This window comes from Pempheris klunzingeri, chromosome 11 (genome assembly GCF_042242105.1).
Source record: "Pempheris klunzingeri isolate RE-2024b chromosome 11, fPemKlu1.hap1, whole genome shotgun sequence".
NCBI classification, from domain to species: Eukaryota; Metazoa; Chordata; class Actinopteri; order Acropomatiformes; family Pempheridae; genus Pempheris; species Pempheris klunzingeri.
The window spans coordinates 22,597,902-22,623,324 of record NC_092022.1 but is presented as its reverse complement, the minus strand read 5'-3'; the positions used below and the strand labels follow the sequence as shown (position 1 = coordinate 22,623,324).

Below are 25,423 nucleotides of genomic sequence, written 5' to 3'. Positions count from 1 at the left end.
AAGGGTTCTCTGACGACTACGTACAGCAGTAAAAACAATCAAAATATAGTGCACACTTGAAATGATGGTGATTTCTTTAGGTGGGCCTTTCTTAGATGGCAAAAATATGGTTTTTCTGCCGTCCCTGACCACAGTAGCACACTGCTTAGCTTGCTTAGTCTGTGCCAGGACTCCTGCCTGTCCCTCCAAACAATACAAACACTCATACAACCCCCCTTCAAATGATCTGAACTGATCTGAACTTTAGAGGAGGAAGTAACCCTGATGGTGTCATAGTGATGTCATCAGGGTTTCCTCAGCTTGGAGCTTGGAGACGATACATTTATAAAAACAGAAAGGCTGTGTTGCAAAACTGGAGGTCTGGATTTTGAAAGACATTGATCTTAAACAGATTTAATGCAAGATATGGTTCAGTTGCACAATGTTAAAAGTGAGATTTGAGCTTTACCTATAAGATCGACTAAAACTCTGGACGTCTCAATTGCTTAGTTTCTGGAACTGATTTTCTTTAACCTTTTTTTTTTTAAAGAGAAATGTTGAATAATTTAACCTCTTTGGCCATCTGACATGAGAAATAGATGACACCACCAAATAAGTTTAAGGGGAGAAATGAAACATGATAAGTAACCTAAACAGGACGCTGCCTGGCAGGAGGCACTGGTTAAATATTAATGTTCATCTGCAAAGTAATCAGTGATTACAGCTGTCAGATAAATGTAGTGGCCAACAATGTGTCCCTTTAAATCTAGAGGGGCTGAAGTAGTCGAAAATTATAATACTCAAGCAAAGAAGAAGTTCCTCATAATTGGTTTTATGGTTTCATTTATAACAGATTATTTTCTTCTACTTTGTAGATGTGTGTTAAGTGAACGTTTACGTCGCTCGGAAAATATAACCACCACAGTTCATTCACAAAATTTCCACTGGAGACGTAACTCGCTACTGAATAATATTTAAAAAATATTAACAGCTGGTTTACCGCCAAAGATTTGTGACAATGTTTGTACCCGAAACACCGAGTAAAATATGGAGGGCTGGGGTCACAGAGGAAGAGAGCTAATAATTCCGACCGCCGACCTTTACCTGATAGCACCATGTAACTGAGATGTTCCCGCCCATCCGCGGGGTCACCTGACTCAAAAGAACCGATTCTATTGGTCCCCGCCACCTGTCAATCATATACTCACCACGTGGTCGATAATAACACGGGTGGGCTCGAGGGGGCGGTGGTGGACTGTCAGCGATGATTTAGAAATATGTAGTCACGCGTGGACTGAATTAAGCAATGATTCATCTCGCGGGTTTAAACGTTAAATTTTGGTGTGGAAAATTAGCGTCGGTGTAAAACCACCGGAGCCCGACGGGTGACCTTTGGCTGTCGTCGCCGCCGTGTCGTAGTGTGAGAGCCCCGTGGAGAAGCGCGAGAGACACGTTAGCTTAGTTTAGCTTAGTAGCGGTGGCCATCAGGAAGAAGTGTCACCGCCTGCATCAGCTCTCTCAGCGGGGACGAGGAGAGCCCGTCCGCGGTCATGGCTGCCCTCGGTAACTCGGGGGCCACATCCAGCCCCATGGTGATCCTGGCGCCCAAGACTAAAACGAAAAAGAAACATTTCGTGCAGCAGAAGGTGAAGGTGTTCCGAGCTAGCGACCCGGTCCTGAGCGTCTTCATGTGGGGCGTCAATCACTCGGTGAGGAGCTAACGACGCACTGAATGCTATTGTTAACCCCAGTGTGTCTGTGCCGTGTAAATGTAGCTAGCTCAGTTAGCTGGAGGCTGTTGCAGTGAAATCAGTCAGATTCTGAGAACTGTAGCAAAACAGGACAAACACTGATGCTTTCACCAAATATCGACAGGTGGAGAGCTGCAGACACACACTGACACACACCAGGCCACCTGTCTCTGTTACACAGCTAGCTAAATATTTACCTATGTGCTCACAGGACTTGTTAAAAGTTAAACGCAGTAATTGTTGTTTTACTAAAACTGCAGACATCTCTTATCATTTCATGGAGTCTGAAGGGAGGAAGAGTCCAGTGTAACCCTGAATCCAACATTACACTCTCCAGGTGTATCAGGGTTTTGATCCACAGTGTCCTCTTGCAAGAAGCCTTAGTCAGTACAGCAGAATTACAGGTCATGCATTCAAGTAAACAAATTCAAAAGTGGTTAATTTCAGACTTGATCTGCAGTCGATCCACAGAAAATTAGTCTGCAGCAATTTTGAATTTTGAAAAGTCATTAAATTGAATATCTTCCAGTTTTAGGACCGTCTGTTAGACAACACCAGACATGACCCTGGACAGTAGGTGATGGAAATATTTAACTGATTTTTCATGTTTTAGTTCCCAATAAATGAGTCAAGGACATGGCAGAATAAGGCAAGAATTAAAGACTGTTTTAATTGTCAGCTAGAGGCGTCTGTCACAAGTTCCCAGGGACCACTGTGCCATTTAGTTATTGCTCGGTTTGTTTGGTCCACAGTCCAAACCCCAAAGATATCCAGTTCATGATGACTTAAAACAGAGAAAGCAGAAATCTGAGACATTGGAGAAGCAGGAACCAGAAAATAGATGTTTGTGATTAATAGTTTATCAGAAAAGTTGCAGATAATTGTTTTTCTGATTGTCAAATTGATTAACCTACTCATCGTTTCAGCTTTACTACGGATGAGCTGTTGATGTAAATGAATGTGTGCTGCAGCTGTATGTCAGACACCACAGTGGGCTGTTGGGTGATCTTGTTTCAGTGGTTATCCTCTGTGTTTCAGATCAACGATCTCAACCAGGTGCCTGTTCCTGTCATGCTGCTGCCTGATGACTTTAAAGCCAACACCAAGATCAAAGTCAACAACCACCTCTTCAACAAGTAAGACACACAAGCATTATATTGTGATCCAGGACTGGTTGAAATGTTAATAAGTCAGAGATATAAAAATGTACCAGACACTGTCCTGGAAACTTGTTCCTGATGGATAAAACCAGGGGCAGTTGGTCCTGAAGTGTGTGCTGGACTGCAGACTGCTTTAGAGATGTTGTGGTTCTTCAAGAGTACATGAAACATTTGTTGATGTGTGTATTCAGCCAGCTCCTTCTCACTTTCCCACCTCCTCTCCTTTTACAGAGAAAATCTTCCAGGACATTTCAAGTTCAAAGAGTACTGTCCTCAGGTGTTCCGAAATCTACGGGAACGGTTTGGTATTGAGGATCTGGACTATCAGGTACCTGATGTACTGACGGATCACCATGCAGACGTCCTTTAGCATCTGATGTCCCTTTGTTGGCTCACTGTTGTTGACGCAGATCGTGATCCGTACACTTACCTGTGTGCTTTTGGCTTCCTGCACTCCAGGTTTCGTTAACCCGCAGCCCCCCAATGAGGAGTGTGGATGACCAGGGAGAGGGCCTGCTCCTCAACTCCTACGACCGTACGCTGGTCATCAAGCAGATATCTAGCGAGGATGTTGCAGACATGCACAGCATCCTGTCTGAGTATCACCAGGTACGGTCTGGATGCTTAAAGGAGAAGTCTGGAGATATTCTGTATTTTTCTAAATGTCTGATGCCCTCAGCCCCTTGCTCATCTTTTTTTTCTTTTTCTTTTTTTTTTTTACAAAAAAGTATAAAAGTGTCAGCACCAGGAAAATGATTACAACATGCGCATAACATTACTCAAACAGGAATAAATGGTGAACAATTAATCCACATCTGTTGCTAGAGGTTTTACAGCATCAGTGTTCTTGGTAATGAAGGAACATGCGGCCCAATGAGATTGTTTTGGGACGACGGGAGCTCAGTAGCATAGAGGAATAAGGAATATATCAGGCTGTAGATATTATGTCTTAGTAGGAATAAATCATCGCTCTGGCCCTTCATGGGATTGTTGACAAGAAGGAAAATGAAGAATGTCACCAGGCTTGTCCTGTAACATCCTAAGCTCACTCGTGACCTGGATATGAATTTTGTCGTCAGTGTGTTTATGTGCTGTCAGATTATGTGTTAATATAGTTAATTGCTGATTGTAACGTGGACCAAGTTGTGTGAAACACCTGCAGGATGTTGTCACAGTTGCTGATCGATCCTGCAAGGATACTCTGTGTGTGTATGAACTTCCCCACGAGCGTCACGTCATTCAGTCATTCTCTTATTCATTCATTCATTCAGGGTGTCCAGGCTCGCTGACATCCCACACACACAGCCAGGATCACTGATCCTGTCTGCTTTACTGAACTGTGTGGAAAGCTTCACATCTCTGATGCTGTGTGTCCTACTTAAAAGATTTTCTCTTTAACCTTTGTTTGGACCTTTTGAAGCTAAAAAAAAAAAAAAAAACACCCTGAGAGCGTTTGCCAGAGTTCCTAAAATGAGCACTTCCTGGGGAATTTTTTTTTTTTTTTTTTTGTTGTATTTTTCTGCCTCGTAGGTGAGGGAAGTCGACCCAAATATGACTATTTTTAGATTTAATGTCTAGCCGCGAGCAGCAAAGTGGTGCAGTGAGTAGGAGGACCGCTATGTATTCAACCTGAGGACGCCAAACATCTGTCCCGCTGAGCTGTCCTTGAGCAAGGCCCCTCATTTGGCTTTAAGTTGCCTCATAAACTGAACCTGACTGCTGACCTCCCTGTGGGGAACGCTGAACTGAATGAGAACGTATAAACAAGGTTAGGTTACAGGGCGTAGGGGACAGGACAAATTCTCTTTTGTAAGATTGTTGGTTTATTGAATGTATTCAAATGCTCATATCAACACACCTATGGTCATGTAAATAGTCGAGTGCATTTCTAGGAGAGATGAGAGATAAGAGTGAGGTGACACGCTATCACCTCCATTTTGTTTTGTTTCTGCTTGATACCAGACTGGGCAGCAGATGTGAAGTAAAACCAGTGTTCAGAGTCGCGTGGATACTTCAAAACTGGGTCTCACTTCAGGCTAAACATACCACTGAGCAAACTTTTGGCTGCTTTGAGCTCTTATTGGAATGTGTAGCCTGTGGTTACACAGCCTACATAGAACTGGGAGGGAGATGAGGAAAATGGCAGCTCTGTTTCTGAGTGTTTTTTAATTCACTTGGCCCTGAATGAACTCATTGTTATCAGAGCTCCGCACAGTTTTCTTCATTCATCATGACAGCTTGCAGCGCTGTAGTTTATTGTCTAATTTTTCCTGTCAACATTTAGTTCTGGGGGGGACATGTTTGGCATACTGAACAACTGTTTTGTATTAACCAAGTGAAATGCTAAATCATCACTGCAAGGGAACTGAATATTGAGATGTTGGACCAGGCATGACAGCTTTGTAGGAGGTTTATCATCGTTGTACTTTTGGCTTTTAGCTGTTATTTGGAGGAGTTTTCTGAATGTTGAGGATCAGGTTTTGTATTTTCTGGCAGATGGAGGGATTTGGTCTTGAGTTCTTGGATCCAAATATTTTCTGTAGTGTTTTTGCACTTATGTAATAATGATTATATGACAGCCTCTAAAGGCCAAATCAGTTTTTTTTTTTTTTTTTTGACCGCATGAATTAGTTAGACCCACATACATGGATTATAGATGGAAACTTGGCCTTTTTGTCTCAACGGCAGCTTCTGCAATGTTGGAGAAACTAGCAAGAGTAGCGATTTTGAAAATATCCAACCAAAAACATCCCACCCCCTCCCTTCAGGCTTTCCTACGAAGCACATGAACGTGCTGCCTGACCAACGCTACTACTGCAGGACCAGGACAGTGATGAGAAGACCGGCCGCTGCCACTGTCGGGTTCCTCGTTCGTTGTGTACACAACCACTGACAGCCTCTCTTAGTTTTTCAGTCTGACAAATAAACAGCTCTGTTAAAAGCCACAATCGCAGCACGAGCGAAACAGCCGTCAGAAACGTAGCGGAAACGTTACCTTCACCTCATAGCGGCTGCTCCCTGGGCTCAGAGGCTGAACTTGGTGCTGTTAGCTCACTAAACCACAGTCAATGGTGATCAGCAGCAGCTCTCTCTCGTTCTTCGACTCAGTGGGTGTGATCTTCCTGCCGGTAACGCACGGCAGTCTGTCGCCGAGCCGGAATAAACATTTTGGCCGCACTTTCTCTGAGTCCTGTGACGACCACAGACACCAGATCTTGAACAACATTGATTAGAGATGTTTAGTTACTGTCATCATATTAATTCATGTATTAAAGGATCTGATCTTAAAGGAACTGACAGACAGACTGACAGATCCTGAGAGGATCTACTCACAGTCATCAGTCCTGATACATACAGTCAATTTGAGAGTAATAGCAGGTTTCCGAGTGTATGTATCAGGACTGATGACTGTGAGTAGATCCTCTCAGGATCTGTCAGTCTGTCTGTCAGTTGAAAAAACACATATAGATGAAACAAACAGATGGGAAGATGTCAGATCATGTCAGGGTAATGATTCCTGTATATCTGATATTTGCCATGAAGCTGTCCTGCTCATTATACTGCAACATTGCCCATTGCAAAAAGCCTTAAAGGGACAGTTGCCTTGTTATGAATTATTTAGCCAAACACTTACCTTTTAGACAAATGCCATGGTACACTACACTACATATTGTCATATCAGGCTACATTGTTCACATTTGGTCACAGATTGTTCTCATGATAGATTGCGGGCCAACTGTGACATGTTGGTTCATGCTGTTTCAGTGTAGAGCAGCAACAATATGGTGATTAATGATTCAGCCCAAAAGGCCAAATGCTTGCATTTCAAGCCCAAAATGGGAAATTTTTCCTGGTTGCAGGTTCTTGGTTGTCTCTGTTTTTATGTGATGGTGAACTGGATACCTGGGACCAGTATTCAGGGAAAACATTCTGAAGAGGTCACCTTAGTGCCTGGGAAACTGCAATTTCTTCGGCATCAACAGTTGAAATGATCGTAGCACGTGCAAATGACAAGGTCATACAAAATTTCACCCATACTTAAGTGTCTCAGGTTTGTTTGTGCTGAACACAGGTGGACAGTAAGTTAGTGCAGGACCCCAAGTCCTCTCTGCAGTCCTTGTCGGGGAGGGTGTACACCGCCGTGTCTCTCCTTTGATACCTCTGTAGTCACCAAGTGCTTCCTCTCGCCTGTCAGGGTCGAACACACAAACAAATTCAAGTGCCCTGTCCAAGTATGAGTTGCTGTTGGTTCTGTGACAAAAACATGATCCCTGATCAGCTGTCCAACACTTTCAATTGTTTTCACCGGGGCTTCTGGCTAATCCTGTTGTTGGGGATTGAACCCGGCTCGCTGTGGTGCTGGGAGAGTTTGTTTTCCTCTGTGCCAGGTGCACAGGGGTTGGAAATGTAAAAAAGAACACAATGCACAAAACCAAACCGGTGATCAGACATGCAGAGGGATCTCTTTTAACATCCTACCCAGTGTGTTTCAGGGGACCCTGAATGAGGTCAGTCTGAAGCGAGTGTCTATTTTAACAGCTGCGAATGCTGAGCACGCCTAAGAGCCTAACCTGGATAGACTCAGTAATTGGTGTATATTCAAAGTGACCTTTGAATATGGCCAAATGTAAGCCCGTGTAGCAGTCTTTGATCTGTGAATCATGTGTTTCACTGTGTTTACTCCTTGTATGTTTCAGCAGCGAGCCTTTACATGACAATATTATCACATTCACTGTTGTTTCCTCTGTGCAGCACATAGTGAAGTGTCACGGTAGCACCCTGCTGCCACAGTTCCTGGGTATGTACCGGGTGAGCGTGGACAACGAGGAGACCTACCTGATCGTCATGAGGAACATGTTCAGCCACAGACTGGTTGTACACAGGAAGTACGACCTGAAGGTGAGGAGGAACTGCACGCCAAACAGTCTGACCATTAAAAACACCTCTCGCTTCCCATTACTGCAATGTGGAAGTCCTACAGACATGAGTGGTGGCTGACGTGTACGGGATACTCTGTCTTTAGATAAAAAGTCTTTATTGATCCTCGGAGGGGAAATTCAAATGTTAAAAGGACAGTGCACGTAAACAGCTAATGTAAAACTAATAATGACTATGTGAACATTAACATAGTGGTGTGATGAGTAGATAATACATATTATGATTATTATGTGATACTTAAACATATTATATATGTTTGTCTGCGTTAATATACAAATATATAGCAATATAGTATTGAATAGAAAGTAGTATGATATATAATGAAAAACAGAGGGACAATGGAGAGAGAGTGTGATCAGACTCACTGCTTTCAGGCAAAATAGATGTTAGTCACAATATTTCTGATGAGTTTTTTCTTGCAGGGCTCTCTGGTGGCTCGTGAAGCCAGTGACAAAGAAAGGGTAAAGAACCGTCTAGCCCTCTATCCATTTTCCATCATTCTGTGGCCAGCTGTCTCCTCCTCATCCCATATGTGTTTTATGTCCAAAGGGAAAAGAGCTTCCCACCTTCAAGGACATGGACTTCAGGAACAACATGCAGAAGGTGTACGTCACCGAGGAGCAGAAGGAGAAGTTCATGGAGAAACTCAACAGAGACGTGGAAGTGGGTGGCCTGTTCTATTTCTTTACACGTGACACCTCACTGTTGTTGCGCGCCTCCACCACACAGCGGCAGCAGCAGCACGTCAGGGAGGCTCCACTGCTGCGCGGCCGCTTGGCAGCAGGCGATGGAAATAAAATTAATTTAGTAGTGAAGGACGTACATCTAGGCATTACAGCACCAAGTGTTTGTAGATTATTCAGTTGCTCAAACAAAATGTATTGCTTTGTTTTCCAAGATGGTAATCTGAATGTCTTTGGGTTTTGCACTGTTGGAGACTGTTGGAGCGTGGGGAGCTTGTGAAGTGCATTTTTGTGATGTTTTGCTGACCAAACATTTGGATTGTTCAAAAAGAAAATCTGTAGTTTAAAGGCTAATGAAAATGTTGAATGTTTTTCTATCTGTAACGTAGTTTTTGGGCTTCACACACACATTATTTCCTGAACTAAACTTTAAAGAAGAGTTTGAAATTTTGGAAAGCATGCTTATGTGTTTTCTTTCCAAAGCTCAAAGATTTTCAGTTTACTTGTCATAGAAACAAAAAAAGTATCAAATCATCACACTTGAGAAGCTGAAAGCAGTAAAATTTGTATGTTTTTGTGTAAGTAAATTCCTTTTGAAAATACTTCATTATCAAAATTATTGACAATTACTTCTCTAATCCACTAATTGCTTCAGTTCTAGTTGATTTAACAGCACTATTTAACCTTTGTCTTCCTTTTACTGGAAATCCATGTTAAAATCTCCCATGTTCCCCAGTTTCTGGTGAAGCTGAAGATCATGGACTACAGCCTGCTGCTCGGTATCCACGACGTTGGTCGAGCTGAGCGGGAGGAGGAGGAGGGTGAAGAGGTTTCCAACGAGGAAGAGCCAGAGGCAGAGAACGGCCTGGCCCCGGGTGCTACGGTGGGCTCTTACGGCACGTCTCCAGAGGGAATCGCTGGTTACATGTCCGCCTGCAAACCTCTGGGGCCCGGGGAGTTCGACCCCTACGTGGACGTGTACGCGGTCGGGAGCTGCACAGGTTTGTTTCAGGCCACAAGAACTGAGATTTGAAAGGACTAATCGATCAGTCTATCGATAGGAAATAGATCTGCTGCTTTTCATAATTGAATAATCGGTTGATTTACTTTTGAGGCAGAAATGTTGAGAATTTGCTGCCGTTTTATATCCATGTAAATTCAATATAATTTGTGTTTTGTTTTGTTGAACGTCAACAGATTGTTTGAAGACGTTTCCCAGAATTTCTAGACTTAAAAAATAATCAATTAATCAAGATGATGATTGGCAGATTAATCGATTGTGAAATCAGTCGTTAGTTGCAGCCTGTTCAGAGACCAGATCTGTTGGTCTCTATACATGTCTGTGTGTTATAATTTCACCCCCCCTATCATCATCTAAGGCATCTGGAAAATAAGACTTCTTGGAGGTTTTGATATTAATTTCTGAACAGGAAGCTTTTATCTTGATGATGTTATATGAGGCCTGTCACCGCCAGCACAATACAGTCAATACAGGCCCAAGAACACAACCCTGATTGTTCTCTGCCTTTCATCTCAGGAGCCCCTCAGAGGGAGGTCTACTTCATGGGCCTGATTGACGTACTTACCCAGTATGACACCAAGAAGAAAGCCGCTCATGCAGCAAAAACTGTCAAACACGGGGTGAGTAGCACAAGAGAGGAAGGAAAGAGGCGGAGGGCTGTTCAAAACATTCAGTCGTACCTGCGCGGACGGCAAACGTTTGATGTTCGCTCTGGTTTCACGTCATGAAACGCACCATACATACAGACGATGCTAATGACCTCTTTCTGCTCTCTGTCTCCGTCTCCTCTCTGTTTTATTGCAGGCCGGTGCTGAAATCTCCACCGTCCACCCCGAGCAGTACGCCAAACGATTTCGCGACTTCATCTCAAACATTTTTGCGTAACACTCGGCTAAGAACACTGCCACAAGTCGACCCACGTGGGAGCTAAAAGTACATGGTACCATTGACCAAAAATAGTATGCACACAGATCATCATTTAAATATGGCGGTCTGAAGCGAGACTACTTACGGTGTAGCAATATAATGTACTACTGCTGATGCATATATTTATTTTTAAGATTTAAGAAGCATTTCTTATAGATAATAAGCACTCTTTAACGAAATAACTCTTGAGCAGTAGGGTACATGAAAACAAATTGCTGTTGATCAGTGTTCAAAGTGTTAGACCACTTTAGTGCAAGATCAAACTTTTTTTTTTTTTCCAGTCGCTTCTTTTGTCTGGTTCCCCAGGCATGGACTAATCTTAAAAGTGGAGTTTGAAATTTTGAAAGGTGTGCTTATGTGCTTTCCCTCCAAAAGTTAGATGAAAAGATTCATACCACTGTCATATGAGTGTTGTTATAGTAGTGCTTTTTTTTTTTTCCTCTTATGAGTGTCAGACATGAGGGTGCATATGGATACACAGTCCTGCCAATGGTTTCACACTGTCTGATCAGCAGGTGGTGCGAACAGGCCAGCATGTGCGACAATACTCCAACGAAGGCGGAGAAGACCGCTTGCTCGTAAACATGGACGTAAACAATGCTGGATTCAAAATCAGCTTGGCAAAAGTTTCATTAAAAAGAAAACGTATTCAGCATTCGTTAGACCTCAAGAGTTTCAGTGTAACGCTAAAAGTAAACAGAACTTTAGTTTGAGGCAGAGAGCGGCCTGATGGACATGTTAAGATATGTTAGTCAGTGAGCTTTAAAGGTGCCTGGAGGCGGATTTTGTTAAGTTTGCTGTTTTCTCTTTTCTCCAGTCTTTATATTAAACGTATCTAATCTAACCGGCTGCTGGCCGGAGCTTTGTATTGGTATCGATCTTCTCATCTAACTCTGGGTGAGACAGCGAATAAGCTTCGTTCCAGAAATGTATAGGATAATCTTTTAGTGGAGATGGATATTAAGAATAAAAGTAGCCTGGACTCTACACTTGGGATAATACTATTTATCAATTAAAGCAGGCCATTTGAATGTTTAGAGTGCCAAATATGTGGGATCAAAGCTTTATCCTAGAAGGATTTGCACTTTGCATAAAATTAAATCAACTGTGTTGTGACAAAGCAGTTGAATGAATTTGAATTTGAATGACTCGAATACTTTTTGTCCACCAAAGTCACTACTAAATATTAAAGAAACTGTACAGAGCAGCCTTGTCAATTTAAAAGGTATAAATATGTGGTATTTAAATAGAGAGCATGTCATGTTATTTAGCCTGTAAACATTTTGGCAGCCTTGTGTCTCTTAGTTAAAGACACTGTGGGGCGGCTGACCTTGAATTTCCTTTACCCACACAGCTGGGCCTGCGTTAATGAAGTGGCTCGTCCAGATTTTAGGATCAGTCCGGCTTTTTTAATGAAATGCATATCGAGGGGCAATTTGACATCAAAACATCCCCAAAATGAGGGCATCCATCATCATTATTATTCTGAACAGACTCCTTTTTGAACATGGTGTAGTGTTTTGTGCTTTAAAATGGCAAATGTGAATCATTGTGATAGGATAAGATTTAGAAAAATATAGCAATAGCACTAGGAACTATTGTCTGTGTATTGTAATGACATTTCAGATTTAGTGATAACCAGGGTACTTTGTAAAACATTGTTGACAATAACACTACATTTCTGTAGCTTATGCAGTTAGCCTTAACACAGTGATATGATACAGCATTCCAACAGTAGATACAGTGCAGTCTGTATGATGCCTCATCTACTCGATGATTGCACATATTGTATTTTTGCTAATCAGCTTTTGGACCAAAAATATATTTTACAAAGAATTTCTGAAAAGTGTTTGACTCTTATTATTATTTGAAACATGTTTGTATGTGAGTTTGTGCATGATGACACATATTTAAAGCAACGACAATGAACGAATGAAACGATGCCGTTTCCTGGAATAAGGTCTCATAGAAGTTTTGATTTGGGTTGTTTTGCTCAGCAGATGCAGCTAACATCAGCTAAAGCGTTAGCGAGCTTTGTTTTAACCATAAGTGTAAAGTCAATACATTTTTGTTAAGAAGTGGGTGTAGCCACCATAGTGTCACCAATGGTTTTTGGACTGCCATTTTGAAACTCAAGTTGAGTATTTTCAAAATCGCCATCTTGATTTTGGAGCCAGAAGTTTTTTTTTTTTTTTTTTTTTTCCCGTCTCTGATTGGCACGGCTAAGGCATGACCTGTGTCTGGCTGGTCAGTCACAAGGTAGTCCCGCCCTAAAGCATACCCCGCTTTATCGCCTACGTTAAACAGGACAGTAATTTACTCATTGAACATCATGTTGTATTGTAGTAGACTTGAAACTAGCGACGGAGATCATAAACTTATTAATAAAGTGTCTGCTGAGGTAATAAATCAAGTGAGAGGTAGGCTCATTTTCTTCTAGACTTCGGTACAGTAAGTGTTTTTGAGGCCAGTAGAGTCGCCCCCTGCTGGACATTAAGAAGAATTCTGGTTTTGCAAAATTTGCATTTGTCCAATAATTTGGTTTATTACCAAATACCTGCAAGACGAACGACATTCCCATCAACCTCAGTCGTTATTAGTGTTTGCTGCTAACTGGCAGGTGTTCGCATGCTGAACCTAAATTATACCTGCTAAACATCAGCATGTTGTCATTCCTGTCAAAGCACAGCCATGGCGTAGACTCTTAGCCTCATTGTACCTACAGTAAATGGTATCGTCAGGGGTAGTTTGCTGGTAGATAAGTAGTAATTGGCAGGTCAGAATATCAGGTAAACTAAAGGTGTTTGTCATGTTTTAACATAGCCTTGGATAACATGATGAGGGTCAGGGACTGCTTTTTGTCTCACTGTTTCCAGAAGATGTGTTTTTGCTGACTGGTTCCTTCCTGTTTCATCAGAAGAGACAGAATTTGCTGACCGCTTGACCAGAAAACTTAGCAGACTTGGACAATAGGATTCAGGCAGGATGAGCAGCGAGACAGAAGGAGGGAGTCGTTGAAAGGGTCATTAAGCTACAAACTGCTGACGATCCGGAGGGGCAATAGGAACACCGTGTCCAGGGATCCAGATCCCATTTATCAGTGTGAATCACAGCCAACACAAACATTCCTGCGTCCTCTCCGTGTGACGCTGACCTCAGTCGTGACCTCATCAGTCCCTCAAGTGAGGACACATTTGGGCCAACTCTCCAGGAGCTACTCCGGTTTGCTCAGTGGCTTCGTTTCATCTGAGGAGATGACGGGGTCACACTTGTCCTGGTGCACTTTCTGTGGAACACCGTAAAGAAACTGTCCACTGTTCCTCATGTTCAACCGAAAACTGCTAATGTCTCAGTGAAACAAGGCAGACCAGTGGAACCACATCTGCTCTGTCATCACCTGCCCAATGTTGAAATAATGTGATAATGAGGATGTGTGTGTGTGCCTACGTTAAAGAGCCCCCTTCCTCAGAGAGGTGGATGTGCACCCGGCTTCCCCCTCTCCCCTATAGTCTGACTGTCACCCACCGTGCAGGGGGGGGGGGCTTCCTGGCATTGTTCTCTGCTATGTGGTATCTGTTTTTACTGTTTCTGCACCATTTCTTCCAGCCATGCACAGTATCTACATACAGTGTCTACACACGGGATCATGAAAGGTAATTCATTCACTGAGGAAACTTGCAATCACTTTGTTAATGCAAACTAAAACGGATTATAAAATGGACCCCTCATGACCTGATATTTGTTGGGAAAATCACATTTGTTTATTTGCAGAAATCCACATCAACTGGGACCCAGTAGTCCTACACATGCTGGGTGACATGTACAGATGAGCCATGGCCACATGTTGAGGTATCATCCATATAGTCCGTCCTTCAGGGGGAAGTGGGGTGTTTAATGGCCTTTAAAGGTTTCATTTCTCTCTGGGTGTCCTGGTGGTTTTTATGACTGCGGGAAAAAACGGAAAAGTTATCAACTCGTTGCTTCAGAGAAATCCACCACTAGACTGGTTCATGGTCCCCAGAGGATGAATCCTAATGATGGCGATCCCTTCACTTTTCCTTAAGCGCCACCAGCAGGTCAAAGTTTTCACTTATCCATTGAAACATCTTAACATCTATTGGCACAATAATTTTGATTAAACACGTTCATGCCCCTGAATTATAATGACTGGTGATCCAGATAGAATTAGCAATCGTGAAACGAACGCGAACATTATTGTCGACGCATGCTTATAGCAGCTCTTTGTCGTCTTCTCTGAAGTTTCCTTTATACCTGCAGCATCAGAAACCTTTGTTGGTGCTTCCTATAGTTTTCCACCATACTGCTTCAGCTCTGACAGACCGGTTACTGACATAAAACACATCTCTACCTGTGTGCTGGTACTGAAATCTCACCACAGACCCCAGATTTAAAAACTCTGGTACACTGCAAACTACAGAGAGATTTTCCAGGTGGTGACAGGCTTAATCAGCATTCTGGGAACTTGTTTGGCGAAGAACAGATTTATTTATTCATATATAATATATATATACTTCATTTATATGGAAAAGTCCAGCTGTGAATCTCTGCTGCTCTACATGCTAGTTTCTCTGTTAAATTTAAAATGTTATTAGAAAAAATAAAGTTTAAAAAAAAGGCCTGAGTTTGTTAAACGGAGAGAGGTTTCAATGTAGAGTCATCAGATATGAAATCATAGTATTTTGGATGCAAACAGCGGCCAACCAAGTTTCTTCTTTCTGTCCAAACATATTTTGTTTGTCCAACTGAAATTAACTTACATTCCCTTTCAATGTGTGGCAACTCTACACCACTCCCTACTACTCAGTGAGGATGTCCTGTCACATCTGTGTGTGTGTGTGTGTGTGTGTGTGTGTGTGTGTGAGAAATGGGAGGGTAGAGACTCCTGGCTGCGGTATTGCTCAGATAGCCCTCAACATCAGAGCTGGAAGGACAGAAAGCTCTCCAAAAGACAACAAGGCCTCAGGAGGGACTCGCTGTCTTCATCTCTCCACCACACTCATCATCACGACAAGGTATGGTTATGTCCGATTTCCTGTTTCCACCTTAAATGTGTATATACAGGAGGAACTCCACTGATTTCACACATCAGAGTGTGTTTACAGGTCTTGGCTATAAAGCCTTTTGTGGCTCCAGAGTGAGCTGTGTGAAGTCCAAAAAATTGCCTCAAGTGATGTCATAACGCACCTAAATCTCCGCCCAAACTCAGCAGTGGAGCTGCATTGTGGGTAATGTAGATGCCAGATTTTAAATGAGGAAAAAAATGTGAGGAATAGAAAAAGATGTTCTATGTGTCGATATCTTGATACTTAGGAAAAAAGATTGATTCATGATTGATAATATTGCGTGAGGAGTGCAATGCTAAATCGGTGGAGTACTTTTTAAATGAAGAAATGTGCTAAGAATCAGCAAATATAACTCACAGCACCTCAAAGTGTGACATTCATAGTTTCTGAGCTGCATGTCGTAGGTTTTCAGATGGCCTAATAACTTGTTGCGGTTTTAGTATCTGAAAACACTTTAAGTAACAATTCAGCCCGGCACCTCTGCCACCCTCCTCCTCCTCCTCCAGTGCCTCCGTTATGTAACGTCTGAAAACATAATCAGATTAACCCCAAAGCAATTCTGAACTAGGTCCAGATATGAAAAAGTTTTCCTCTGCTTTTCACTCCAGACCATGAGCACTCACGAGCACAACCACTCATTAGACTTCTTAAATGGAACACCCTGGTTTGTCTTCGAGTGCACCATCGAGCTGGATTCGGACTATAAGCGCATCGCCCTCTTCCTGATCTACCTTTTCGTCTTCATGGTGGGCCTGCTGGAGAATTTGCTGGTCATCTGGGTCAACTGGCGTCGACGCCACTCGGCCAGCGGGGTTCTCTTCTGCATCATCAACGTGAGCCTGTCGGACCTGATGGTGATTGTGATCCTGCCTTTCTTCATGATGGAGGTGACCATGGACAAGGTTTGGCTGTGGGGCCGCTTCCTCTGCAAGGTTACCAACCTCATCTATGTGGTCAACTTCTACAGCAGCTCCTTCTTCCTGGCCTTCATGACCCTGGAGCGCTATCTGTCCCTGACCAGACCCTCGTTTCCGGCCTTCTTCCCTGTGGCGGGCCGGCGCCGCTGGGTGGTCTGTGGAGGCCTGTGGTTGCTCTCCTTGTTCCTGGCTCTGCTGGAGAACGTCCACGTGGATCTACTGGAGTGGGACGAGCCGGGATGTTACATGATGCCTGAGTACAACTTCATTGAGTGGTTTGTCTCCGTGGCCTTCCTTTGCCTGCTCCTCCAGTTCCTGGGCCCCGCCGCTGTCATCATCACCTGCAACGTGCTGATCGCTCGCGCAGTTCAAACGGCACCGGATGTGCAGGGCCGGCGGGACGTGTGGCTGGTGCACGTGTACTCCCTGGTGTTCATCGTTTGCTGGCTGCCCTACCACCTGGTCATGTTCCTGATGATCATCGATGACCTCGACCCCTTCGTCTTCAGCTGCAACACAGTAGAAGTCCTCTACTACTCATTCAGCGTAGTGCAGAGCCTGTCTCTTTTCCACTGCGTCGCCAACCCCATCCTCTACAACTTCCTCAGCAAGGGCTTCCGCAACAACCTGATCAACACTGTGCTGGACTACATACCCAGAGAGGGAACTGGGGACCAGGTGGGAGTGGACACCCAGCCGAGCGCTCCCAACGGAGGCGGGGGAGACCCGGGGAAGCAACGCAAGTTAAGCAACGCCAGCACCAGCCAGTCTGATGTTGGCTCATAAGAACGAACTTTAGCTACGAAAAGAGTGAGCCTCAGGAGCAAAACGTTTTCTAAGTGAAAATTTGACAGAACTGAAACCAGTCTTGGTGCTTCAGAGTATACCAGAGGCATTGCACAACATAATCATCTCACTCTGGTCATTGTGCCGTCGTGTTACATAACGGATGGGCTCATCAACGCCGTCCTCAAATTGTCCATTTCCTGTTTTGTTTTTTTGGTTTTTTTTCATGTATCTGATCGCAGAATTAAACAGATAAAGGCAGGAAACGCTTGATGTTTTTCCTCAAAGCTGCTCAGCTCCCACCGGAACTCATGGCAGCCTCTAAAGTCTCATGGCACAGGGGAGGAATAGTGCCGCATCAGGAATGTGTGTGTAAACAAATGTGCTGTGTGTCCAGATCAGATCAACCCACGTAACCATCTTGCACATGTGAAAATTTAACTGAATAGTGTTGTATTTCATAACAAATTTAACAGAAATCATACGTCACATTACTAAATGCTTATTTATCTGTTTCTGGATGCTGCTGTAGTCTGCATGTGCTGTAACATGGTCACCTATTAAAATGCAATAAAACAGAAACAGTTTGTACGCTGTACTTACTGTCACAGGGGACATGAATGTTTGCAAAAGTTTATTCTACTGAGACACTTTGCTGTTTTTGCACACCGCTATCTCTCTCCTCGCACTTACTGTCGATCTTTTTATTACATTTACTTCCATTTGTGTCTCTGTCTGGAATGTGTCAACAGCTTTAGCGATAAGAAGGCAGAAAAAGGAAAATGCGGGGTGTCAGTCCACGGATGGCACAATAGCAGGAAGAGACCGGGCTTTGAAAAGGGCAAAGGTCGCGAGCCCCCGGAAGCAGGAGGCTCAAAGTACGACGCAGAATTCTGCGAGTTCATCACTGAAATTCTGATGATGGATGGATTTTGCTGTGCAGGAAACTTTAAAGGGTCATTCAAAAGAGATAAAAAAAATTCATTTCGGGGTGATAACAGTCTTCCTATTGGCATTTACTTTATTCTTTTCAAAAACAATATTTAAAAAAACATTCATAGATAGCTTTAGAAACAGATAATGAAACGTATAAAGGCATAAAAATAATAAATAGTTGCGCTGTCATCATAAATATGAGGTAAGACACATATTACACAGAAATGTGATGGGCACTTAAATATCATGTTTGTACAAAGCGACATGCTTCACATGCTCTAAACAAGTGAATGCAGCATGTGACTAAATGGCGACCTCTGAAAGCACTCCTAAAGGTGCTCCTTCAACATTAAAAACACGTCTTTGTGTTTCAGCGACATTAAATAAAACGGACGCCTTAATGTGGCTGGTCATGTTGGATCTGTGGAGCGAGGAAAGAAACTTTAAAAGACACCTTAGACATCTTAAAAGAAATCTTAATGTGTGAAAATAGCCACTGCAAATATAGGAAAATAATTTCTATGCTACAATGAGGTGCTACTTTGATAACAGTGTAATTATCTATCGCTGACCTAAAAACCTATCCTGATATTTGAGCTACAAAGCTGCAGACTTGATGGGAGTAGATGGTACAAGCAGAGAGCTGCATGACAGTCAACAATCCAACCAGTTTCCTGTTTTTTCACCGACACAGAGCAGGATACACTGCCACCAAGTGGCTTCTTTTGATCTTAGTTCAGAGAGACTCGACCTACACAGGCCGACTCAGTGAACAGCATCTGACAGATAATATGTCCAATACATTCTAAAAGTCTATTACAGAGCCCACGTGATTAATCCATTAGTAGACTGGCAGAAAAGTAATCTGCAACAATTCTGATGATCGATATTTGCGTTTAGGTCAAGCAAAAAATGTCATGCTTTTCTCAGTTTTCTGTTGCTAATAACTGAATATCTTTGGGTTTTGGGACAGATATCGCCTTTAAAGCAGGGCAACTGTGATGGGCTCTTTTTATATTTTTCTGGACATTTTACAGAGTAAACGATTCATCAAAAAAAAAATAGTTTGAGCCCTAGTCTATTATATGCAGTACAGTATGTGGTCCACGACAACCAGACACAGAGGAAGTCAGGGAGAGGGAGACGGGGGAGAGACACGAGGCCGACACACAGGGCCGGTCAGGTGTCCACAGTGGGCAGCGGCTCTTTAGAGTGATCATTGTACATGAAGGTCTGCTCGATGTTGAAGTCCGGGGGCAGGTGGTCCTTGTGGAGCTCCATGTGTGACGACACCAGCTTCAGCGTGGAGAAGTAAAGGCCACAGACGGTGCAGCGGTACATGAGAGCACCGGCGTGCGTCTTCAGGTGGCAGATCATGGTGGAGCGGCCTCTGAAGAAGCGCAGGCAGACTTTGCACTGGTACGGCTTCTCCCCGGTGTGGATGCGGAGGTGATAGGTGAACTCCCCCGAGTGGGCGAAACGTTTACCGCAGTAGCGACACCGGTACCATTTCCCACGGACGCCTGCTGCTGCGGCTCCCCCGTCCTGCCCGGAACACCCGTTGGTCAGGACCCCGGAGGACATGCTGTGTAATGTCCCTGGAAGAAACTTATCAGGGATGCTGAAGCCCATCCCCAGCCCCAAACCCAGGCTGCTCATTTTAACAAAGCCTCCTCCCTCCCGGGGAGAGGAGGAGGAGCACGAAGACGGAGGGCCGTCCACAGAAAGGTCGGCTTTACGTTTGCCCAGCCAGCCCTGGCCCCCGAGGCCTCCGCAACTCCCCAGGGACTCGGTGGTGTGCAGGCTGAGGTGGTACTGAAAGGCAGAGGAGGAGCGGAAAGTCTGTGGGCACAGGAAGCAGTGCAGCTCCTCCACTCCTCCTGCAGCCCCGCATCCCCCGACTGCGTCTGCCCCGAACCTGAAAGCCCTCAGCGCCGAACGCTCCCTCTCCTTAGCGGTGGCCTCCTCAGCGTGTGCAGCCATGTGTCTGTCCAGCAGGGAGCGCTCTACGAAGCAGCGGGCGCAGTGCGGGCAGGTGAAGACGGGCAGGGAGAGGTGGGCGAGGGCGTGCCACAGCAGGGAGCACAAGGAGAGCTGTGGGAGGTGGCACACTCCACAGCTCAGGCTCTGTGGACACACATGGCTCAGCAGGTGGTCTTTGACAGTCTGTGAAAGAGGTAAGAAACATGAAAATACATGTGAGAATCTGATGAGAGCAGCAGGTGCAGCAGTTACTTTGAGAGTAATTCCATATTTTCACTTCTGTCCACGTTACTCTCTCTTTTAGAAATCAGTTTTCTGGTGCTACAAATACTTTTCCACTTAATTTGCTCTTAGTGTTCAGATGAATCATCCCAAAGCTCTTTAATGAGGATTAATGAGTCTAATCTAACCTCCCTGCCAAATTAAAGAACCAAACTAACAAACACTCCAAAAACGATAAAAAAAAAAAAAAGACACATCCTCACAACTGACAGGCTGAGACAAAGAAACGTTTGGTATTTAGATTAGACATTTTAATTTTCTAACAAGGATTGTTATGCTTGCTATTTTTTTGTATTTCACTCTTTGTACTTGGCCTGATTCGATCTAATTCGATCGTGCTGAATTGTTTAATCAAGATTTTTTTCAATATAAACTCTTCTGAAAAGCACTTCTAATAATAATAATAATAATGATAAGAAGAGGAAGAAGAAGAAGACACAGACACGCCAGAAACTAATGTATAAAATTGATCTTTTTGTCACTTTGTTTTTTGTGCCTATAAACTGGCACACCTTTCTCCAAAAAAGTTGTTGAAGTCTGACTGACCTGAAAGTCCTTGCTGAGGGTTTTGGTGCACGCCGCACACTGCAGCTCGGAGCTCAGGCCTTGGCCGCTGATGGTCAGAGCCCCCTGTGGTATTGTGTAGGTGGAGGCCGTCTGGCGGTGGTGCCGCAGCAGTTTGTTTTGGCTGCAGAACTGCAAGTGACACATGTCGCAGGTGAAGAGCTGCACCCCGACGTGGGAGAGGGAGTGGGCGACACCTGCGGGGCGGTCCGGGTACGAGGCCCCACACACTCTGCAGAGCCCCAGCTCCGTCAGGTGGGTCTCTGCGTGTCTTCTGATAGCAGCAGGGTCTGCTGGGAGAGGCACTGAGCAGGCTTTACATGACAGCATGTTCCCAGTCACCTGGAGGGGTGAACAACATTATTTCTGTTGTATGGACTCACATTTACATTCAGTATTTCAGTGCCGACTACTGCAAACATTACCTGGCTGCTTGAGTTCCCTCCTTCCCCGTTCTCCACGCACACAAGGTCGTCTTCATCGTCCTCCTCGTCGCCCTCCTCCATGAAGTTCTCATCGTCGCTCAGCTCGATGATCTCACCTGCCAGCTGTCTCCACTGCTCCTCCTCTGTTCCCTCCATTTCTCCGTTCCCTTGCAGAGCCTCCCTCTCGTCCTCATTCTCTCCCTCCTCCACCTCCCCAAACATCAGCCTGCCGTCCCTCTGGACATCCACCATGCCGTCCTCCACCATGCCGCCCTCCACTGATCCCACCGGCAGGCTGCCTAGAGGCTCTCCTGAGGATGACGTCGGGTCGCAGGCCTCAGCTCCGAGCTGAGCCGAGGAGTCTAGGAAGGAGCAGGAGTCAGAAGGAGCAGCATCGCTGCTCTGAGGCAGAGAGCTTCCTGCGCTCTCAGGAGCCATTCCCCTGTCTCTGTCTCCATCCTCACAGCTGCCTTCTGCCTCCTCTTCTTCCAGCCCCTGCTCAGTCTTCAGCTGGAGCACAGGCCCCGGAGGCAGCACGCCATCGCTCTGACTGGAGTGGCTGCTGGTTAAAAGACTGTGTCCTCCTGGTAGTTGATGATCTGCTGCCATCTGCCCATAGCAGATATCAGACTGGACGTCCTCCGCCTTCAGGTCCAGAGACCCCAGAGCCCCAGTGTGAGTTTCGCGGCTGGGCCTCGCCGTCCTGGCTTGGAAGAGAGGCGATGGCTCGGCAGCAGGGGTCGGGGCAGCAGACGGGCCGGCTGATGAGGACAGAGACGAGCAGGAGGCGGCAGAGGAACACAAAGACGGTGCAGATACAGAAGCTGCCACTGTGGGCGTAGCAGCGACAACCATGCTGGAGTCCAGGGTGAGGTCTCCAGAACCGCCTGCTTTACAGTTTGCAGACACAGAAGCCTGCAGGTCAGGGAAGGTAGCGTGACAGGCCCTCACCAGTTCACTAACGCCCAGCCTCTCAGCCAGCTCGTACAGTACCCCAACATCGATGAGATCGGTCAAGATCTCCCCCGTGTAGACGAATGTCAGCACCTTCTCAAAGTTGGCCGGGGAGATAAACTCCAAAGAGAAGGCAGCGGTGGACGAGGCTGGGGCACGAGAGAAGAGGTTGCGGAAGTACGTGCCGGCGCAGGCCAGCACTGCACGGTGCGCTGCGAATGTGCGGTTGCCAACTTGTAGGAACACATCACAGTATCGACGTGATTGACGGCAGCGGTTTAACTCAGCGAGAAGGCTGGCAGCGTGGCCGGGACCCTGCAGCCGGATCCTCATCCCTGCTGCTGCAGCTCCTGGTGCACTACAGTCCAACTGCAGGGACAAAGAAGACATTAGAGCAGAACAGACGAGGGGTGCGTTCGGTCTGTACTCTAACAGCCAAGACGACCTCTTTCTAAGACTTCAAAGTGCAGCCGAGGCCAAACGATGTTATTTTAATGAACTCTCACTCAGGCAGCAACGAACATTAACTTGATGGTCTTTGACGGTGAAACTTTCCCAGAGTCAAAACACAGATTTTCTATGCAACACGTGACTGGAACAAACTCCCAGACAACTTTCTTTTATGTCAAAGCTTTTCTGTTGGGCTCTGCCATTTATTACACCGCACCATAACTTTTTTCTTCTCTTCATTCTTTTTTTTTTTTTTTATGTATCTTCAGTTATATTTGACTCTTTTTAACATCCTACCAACACGTCTATCTTTTATATCTTGTCTAAATGTTTTCATGTTGACTTGAAAAGTGCTGAACCACTTGAATCACCTCTGGGCTGCACTGACTGACAGCTGATGGGCTTTTACCTTTTTGGCAGCTGTCTTCAATCATCAGGTTACTTGTAATTATCAACGACTGACAGGTAAACAGCGAAGTTGACATAATCAGAAAACACAGATTCACATACACACATTTAAGAGTTTTGTTAGTGAAAATAAATGGTTTTGTGGTCAATAATGTAAAGAAATAAACTGAGCTCCGAGCTGCGTCACCTCCATCCCACCAGTGCAAACAAGAGGAAATACATTTTTTCCAGCCCCCTGTTGACTTACATTATTTTTTTTGTTGCTCTTGCTGCCTGTTTTACACTCTGTATTCACATTTTAACCGCATCAGTCCAACAAGGAGCAAACCGATCTCCGCCAGTTTTCCCAGACAGTCCAGACACACATCAACTCTGAGCACCAGCAGACAAACCAGACACATTTCTGCTCATCTTTTCGCTCAAAAATCACCTTCTTGTTAATGAACTCCACTCGTTTGTGTCTTTACTGTGACTCACCCATTGAAATGTGTTCGTAGGTGACGGACACTGCTCCCTTTAATGCTGTTTTCACAGAGACTCCGGTCCACGGATTAATAAATGTTATAATTACAACCCTTTTTTTTTTTTTTTTTAATCGTCCGTCGCATTTTAGTGACGTATGTCAACAAAAGTGTGCTGCGGTCGCCTCCTGCAGGCCGAACAGGTCATTACAAGCAAGAGGCGACAGCCGCCACAGACATGTGAATATTTACACTACTCACAAAAAGTTAGGGATATTCGACTTTCAGGTGAAATTTATGGAAAATGTAAAAAGTTAATGCTACAGTGATATTATATCATGAAAGTAGGGCATTTAAGTAGAAGCATGCAATGGTCATTTCTTCATCTTAAACAACAGTGGTAGGTATACCTCAACAAAAAATGTTCAGTGTCTCAATAAATTGGGATGTGGCCAAAGGACGTCCACTCCTCTCCTTTCTGTGACTCTTCCAGTCTCTGTATCACTGTTCCAACCTCCTGATGACACTCTGTGACCCTCTAAGCTCAGTGAACACCTCCGTCTGAGGACTTCCTGTTTGAAGCCTCCAGTGTTGAGGTGCTGCTGATCAACTGTTAGGTGTCGTCTTGGTCTCATGATGTCAGAATGTGAACAGCAGGATGAGGAGGACTGTTTAAATACCAATTCTAACTGAAGCAGGAAATGTATTGGTGGATTCATGGATCAAACCTGTTGTGAATGTTGCTGTTAAGCTTCTTGTTAGAGAACAGCAACTTGTGCAAAAAGTACTGAGACACTGAACAGTTGGACATGTGCATTCAAAGGTTTAGAGAAGGTCACATTAAGTTCACCTGGAAGTTTGGAGGGGAAGTTACAGACATCTTAAACTTGACTCCAACTAGAAAATGATTATATATAAAAAGGTTACATGACAAACATGTTTTGGTTTTCAATGTAAAAAGTAAATGTAGCAGAGTAAAAGTGTCGTATTTCCCCTTGAAATGTGGTGAAGTAGAGTTACAGAGTAGGAGAAAATGATCTGATGTGGTCTGAATGGAGATAAAGCTGTGAAATCACTAACAGAATAAAGGTTTCATATATTTTAAAAATGACTTTTGCACAGTCTTTGGAAGTTATCCATTAATGTGGTTCAGGTTTCATAATTCTATTATCATATTATAACAGTTAGGCACATAGCTTTTAGTGTGATGTCTTTTGATATGATAACTTTCCACATTGGTCGTGTAAATGGAAAGTTTTGCTCTTAGTTTTACCTGACTTCATTTATTTTGACCAACTTTTATATTCACAAATTAAAATGTGTGAGCAAAATCCAAAATTCACAAATCTGAGCTGATTATTTTGCATCATTAAATACATCTTCATGTATATGTACTGTAGCTGAATATACGACACAAAAGCTGCTGAAACACATAGTGGAACACCTGTAAATGCTTTTATTTCATTTCATTATTATTATTATTATTTTATTTTTTGCTCCCTTGCAGGGTCACTCGTTGTTCTCCTGTAATTGTTTCAACAGTTGTCACTGTAAAACAGGAGTCTCGACCATGTGAGCAGCTCTCTTTAATCTAAATGCTAACATCAACATGCTAACATGCTCACAATGACAAAGCTAACATGTTGTTTAGCAGGTATAACATTTTGCATTGTCACCATCTTTGTTAACATTTGTTAATTAACAGCCACTTTGA

The 25,423-nt window shown here is 44.2% G+C and overlaps 3 protein-coding genes across 3 annotated transcripts; 2 read left to right on the top strand and 1 right to left on the bottom strand.

Moving 5' to 3' along the window:
- The first annotated feature begins 1,225 nt into the window (after positions 1-1,225).
- On the top strand, positions 1,226-12,293 carry pip4k2ca (phosphatidylinositol-5-phosphate 4-kinase, type II, gamma a). The gene is made up of 10 exons (XM_070839912.1): positions 1,226-1,688; positions 2,769-2,866; positions 3,122-3,218; positions 3,350-3,499; positions 7,643-7,789; positions 8,251-8,289; positions 8,378-8,491; positions 9,248-9,512; positions 10,049-10,152; positions 10,337-12,293. The coding sequence occupies exons 1-10, from the start codon at positions 1,530-1,532 to the stop codon at positions 10,415-10,417; spliced, it is 1,254 nt and encodes a 417-aa protein (XP_070696013.1). The 5' UTR covers positions 1,226-1,529; the 3' UTR covers positions 10,418-12,293.
- Positions 12,294-15,400: 3,107 nt separating this feature from the next.
- On the top strand, positions 15,401-17,850 carry gpr182 (G protein-coupled receptor 182). The gene is made up of 2 exons (XM_070839842.1): positions 15,401-15,492; positions 16,152-17,850. The coding sequence occupies exon 2, from the start codon at positions 16,155-16,157 to the stop codon at positions 17,244-17,246; it is 1,092 nt and encodes a 363-aa protein (XP_070695943.1). The 5' UTR covers positions 15,401-15,492; positions 16,152-16,154; the 3' UTR covers positions 17,247-17,850.
- Positions 17,851-18,343: 493 nt separating this feature from the next.
- Positions 18,344-22,754, bottom strand: LOC139209710 (zinc finger and BTB domain-containing protein 39). Its single transcript, XM_070839529.1, has 3 exons — positions 21,437-22,754; positions 20,994-21,353; positions 18,344-20,348 (listed from the first exon to the last, which is right to left on the bottom strand). Exons 1-3 carry the CDS (start codon positions 22,721-22,723, stop codon positions 19,362-19,364), a joined length of 2,634 nt encoding a protein of 877 aa, XP_070695630.1. The 5' UTR covers positions 22,724-22,754; the 3' UTR covers positions 18,344-19,361.
- Positions 22,755-25,423: the final 2,669 nt, after the last annotated feature.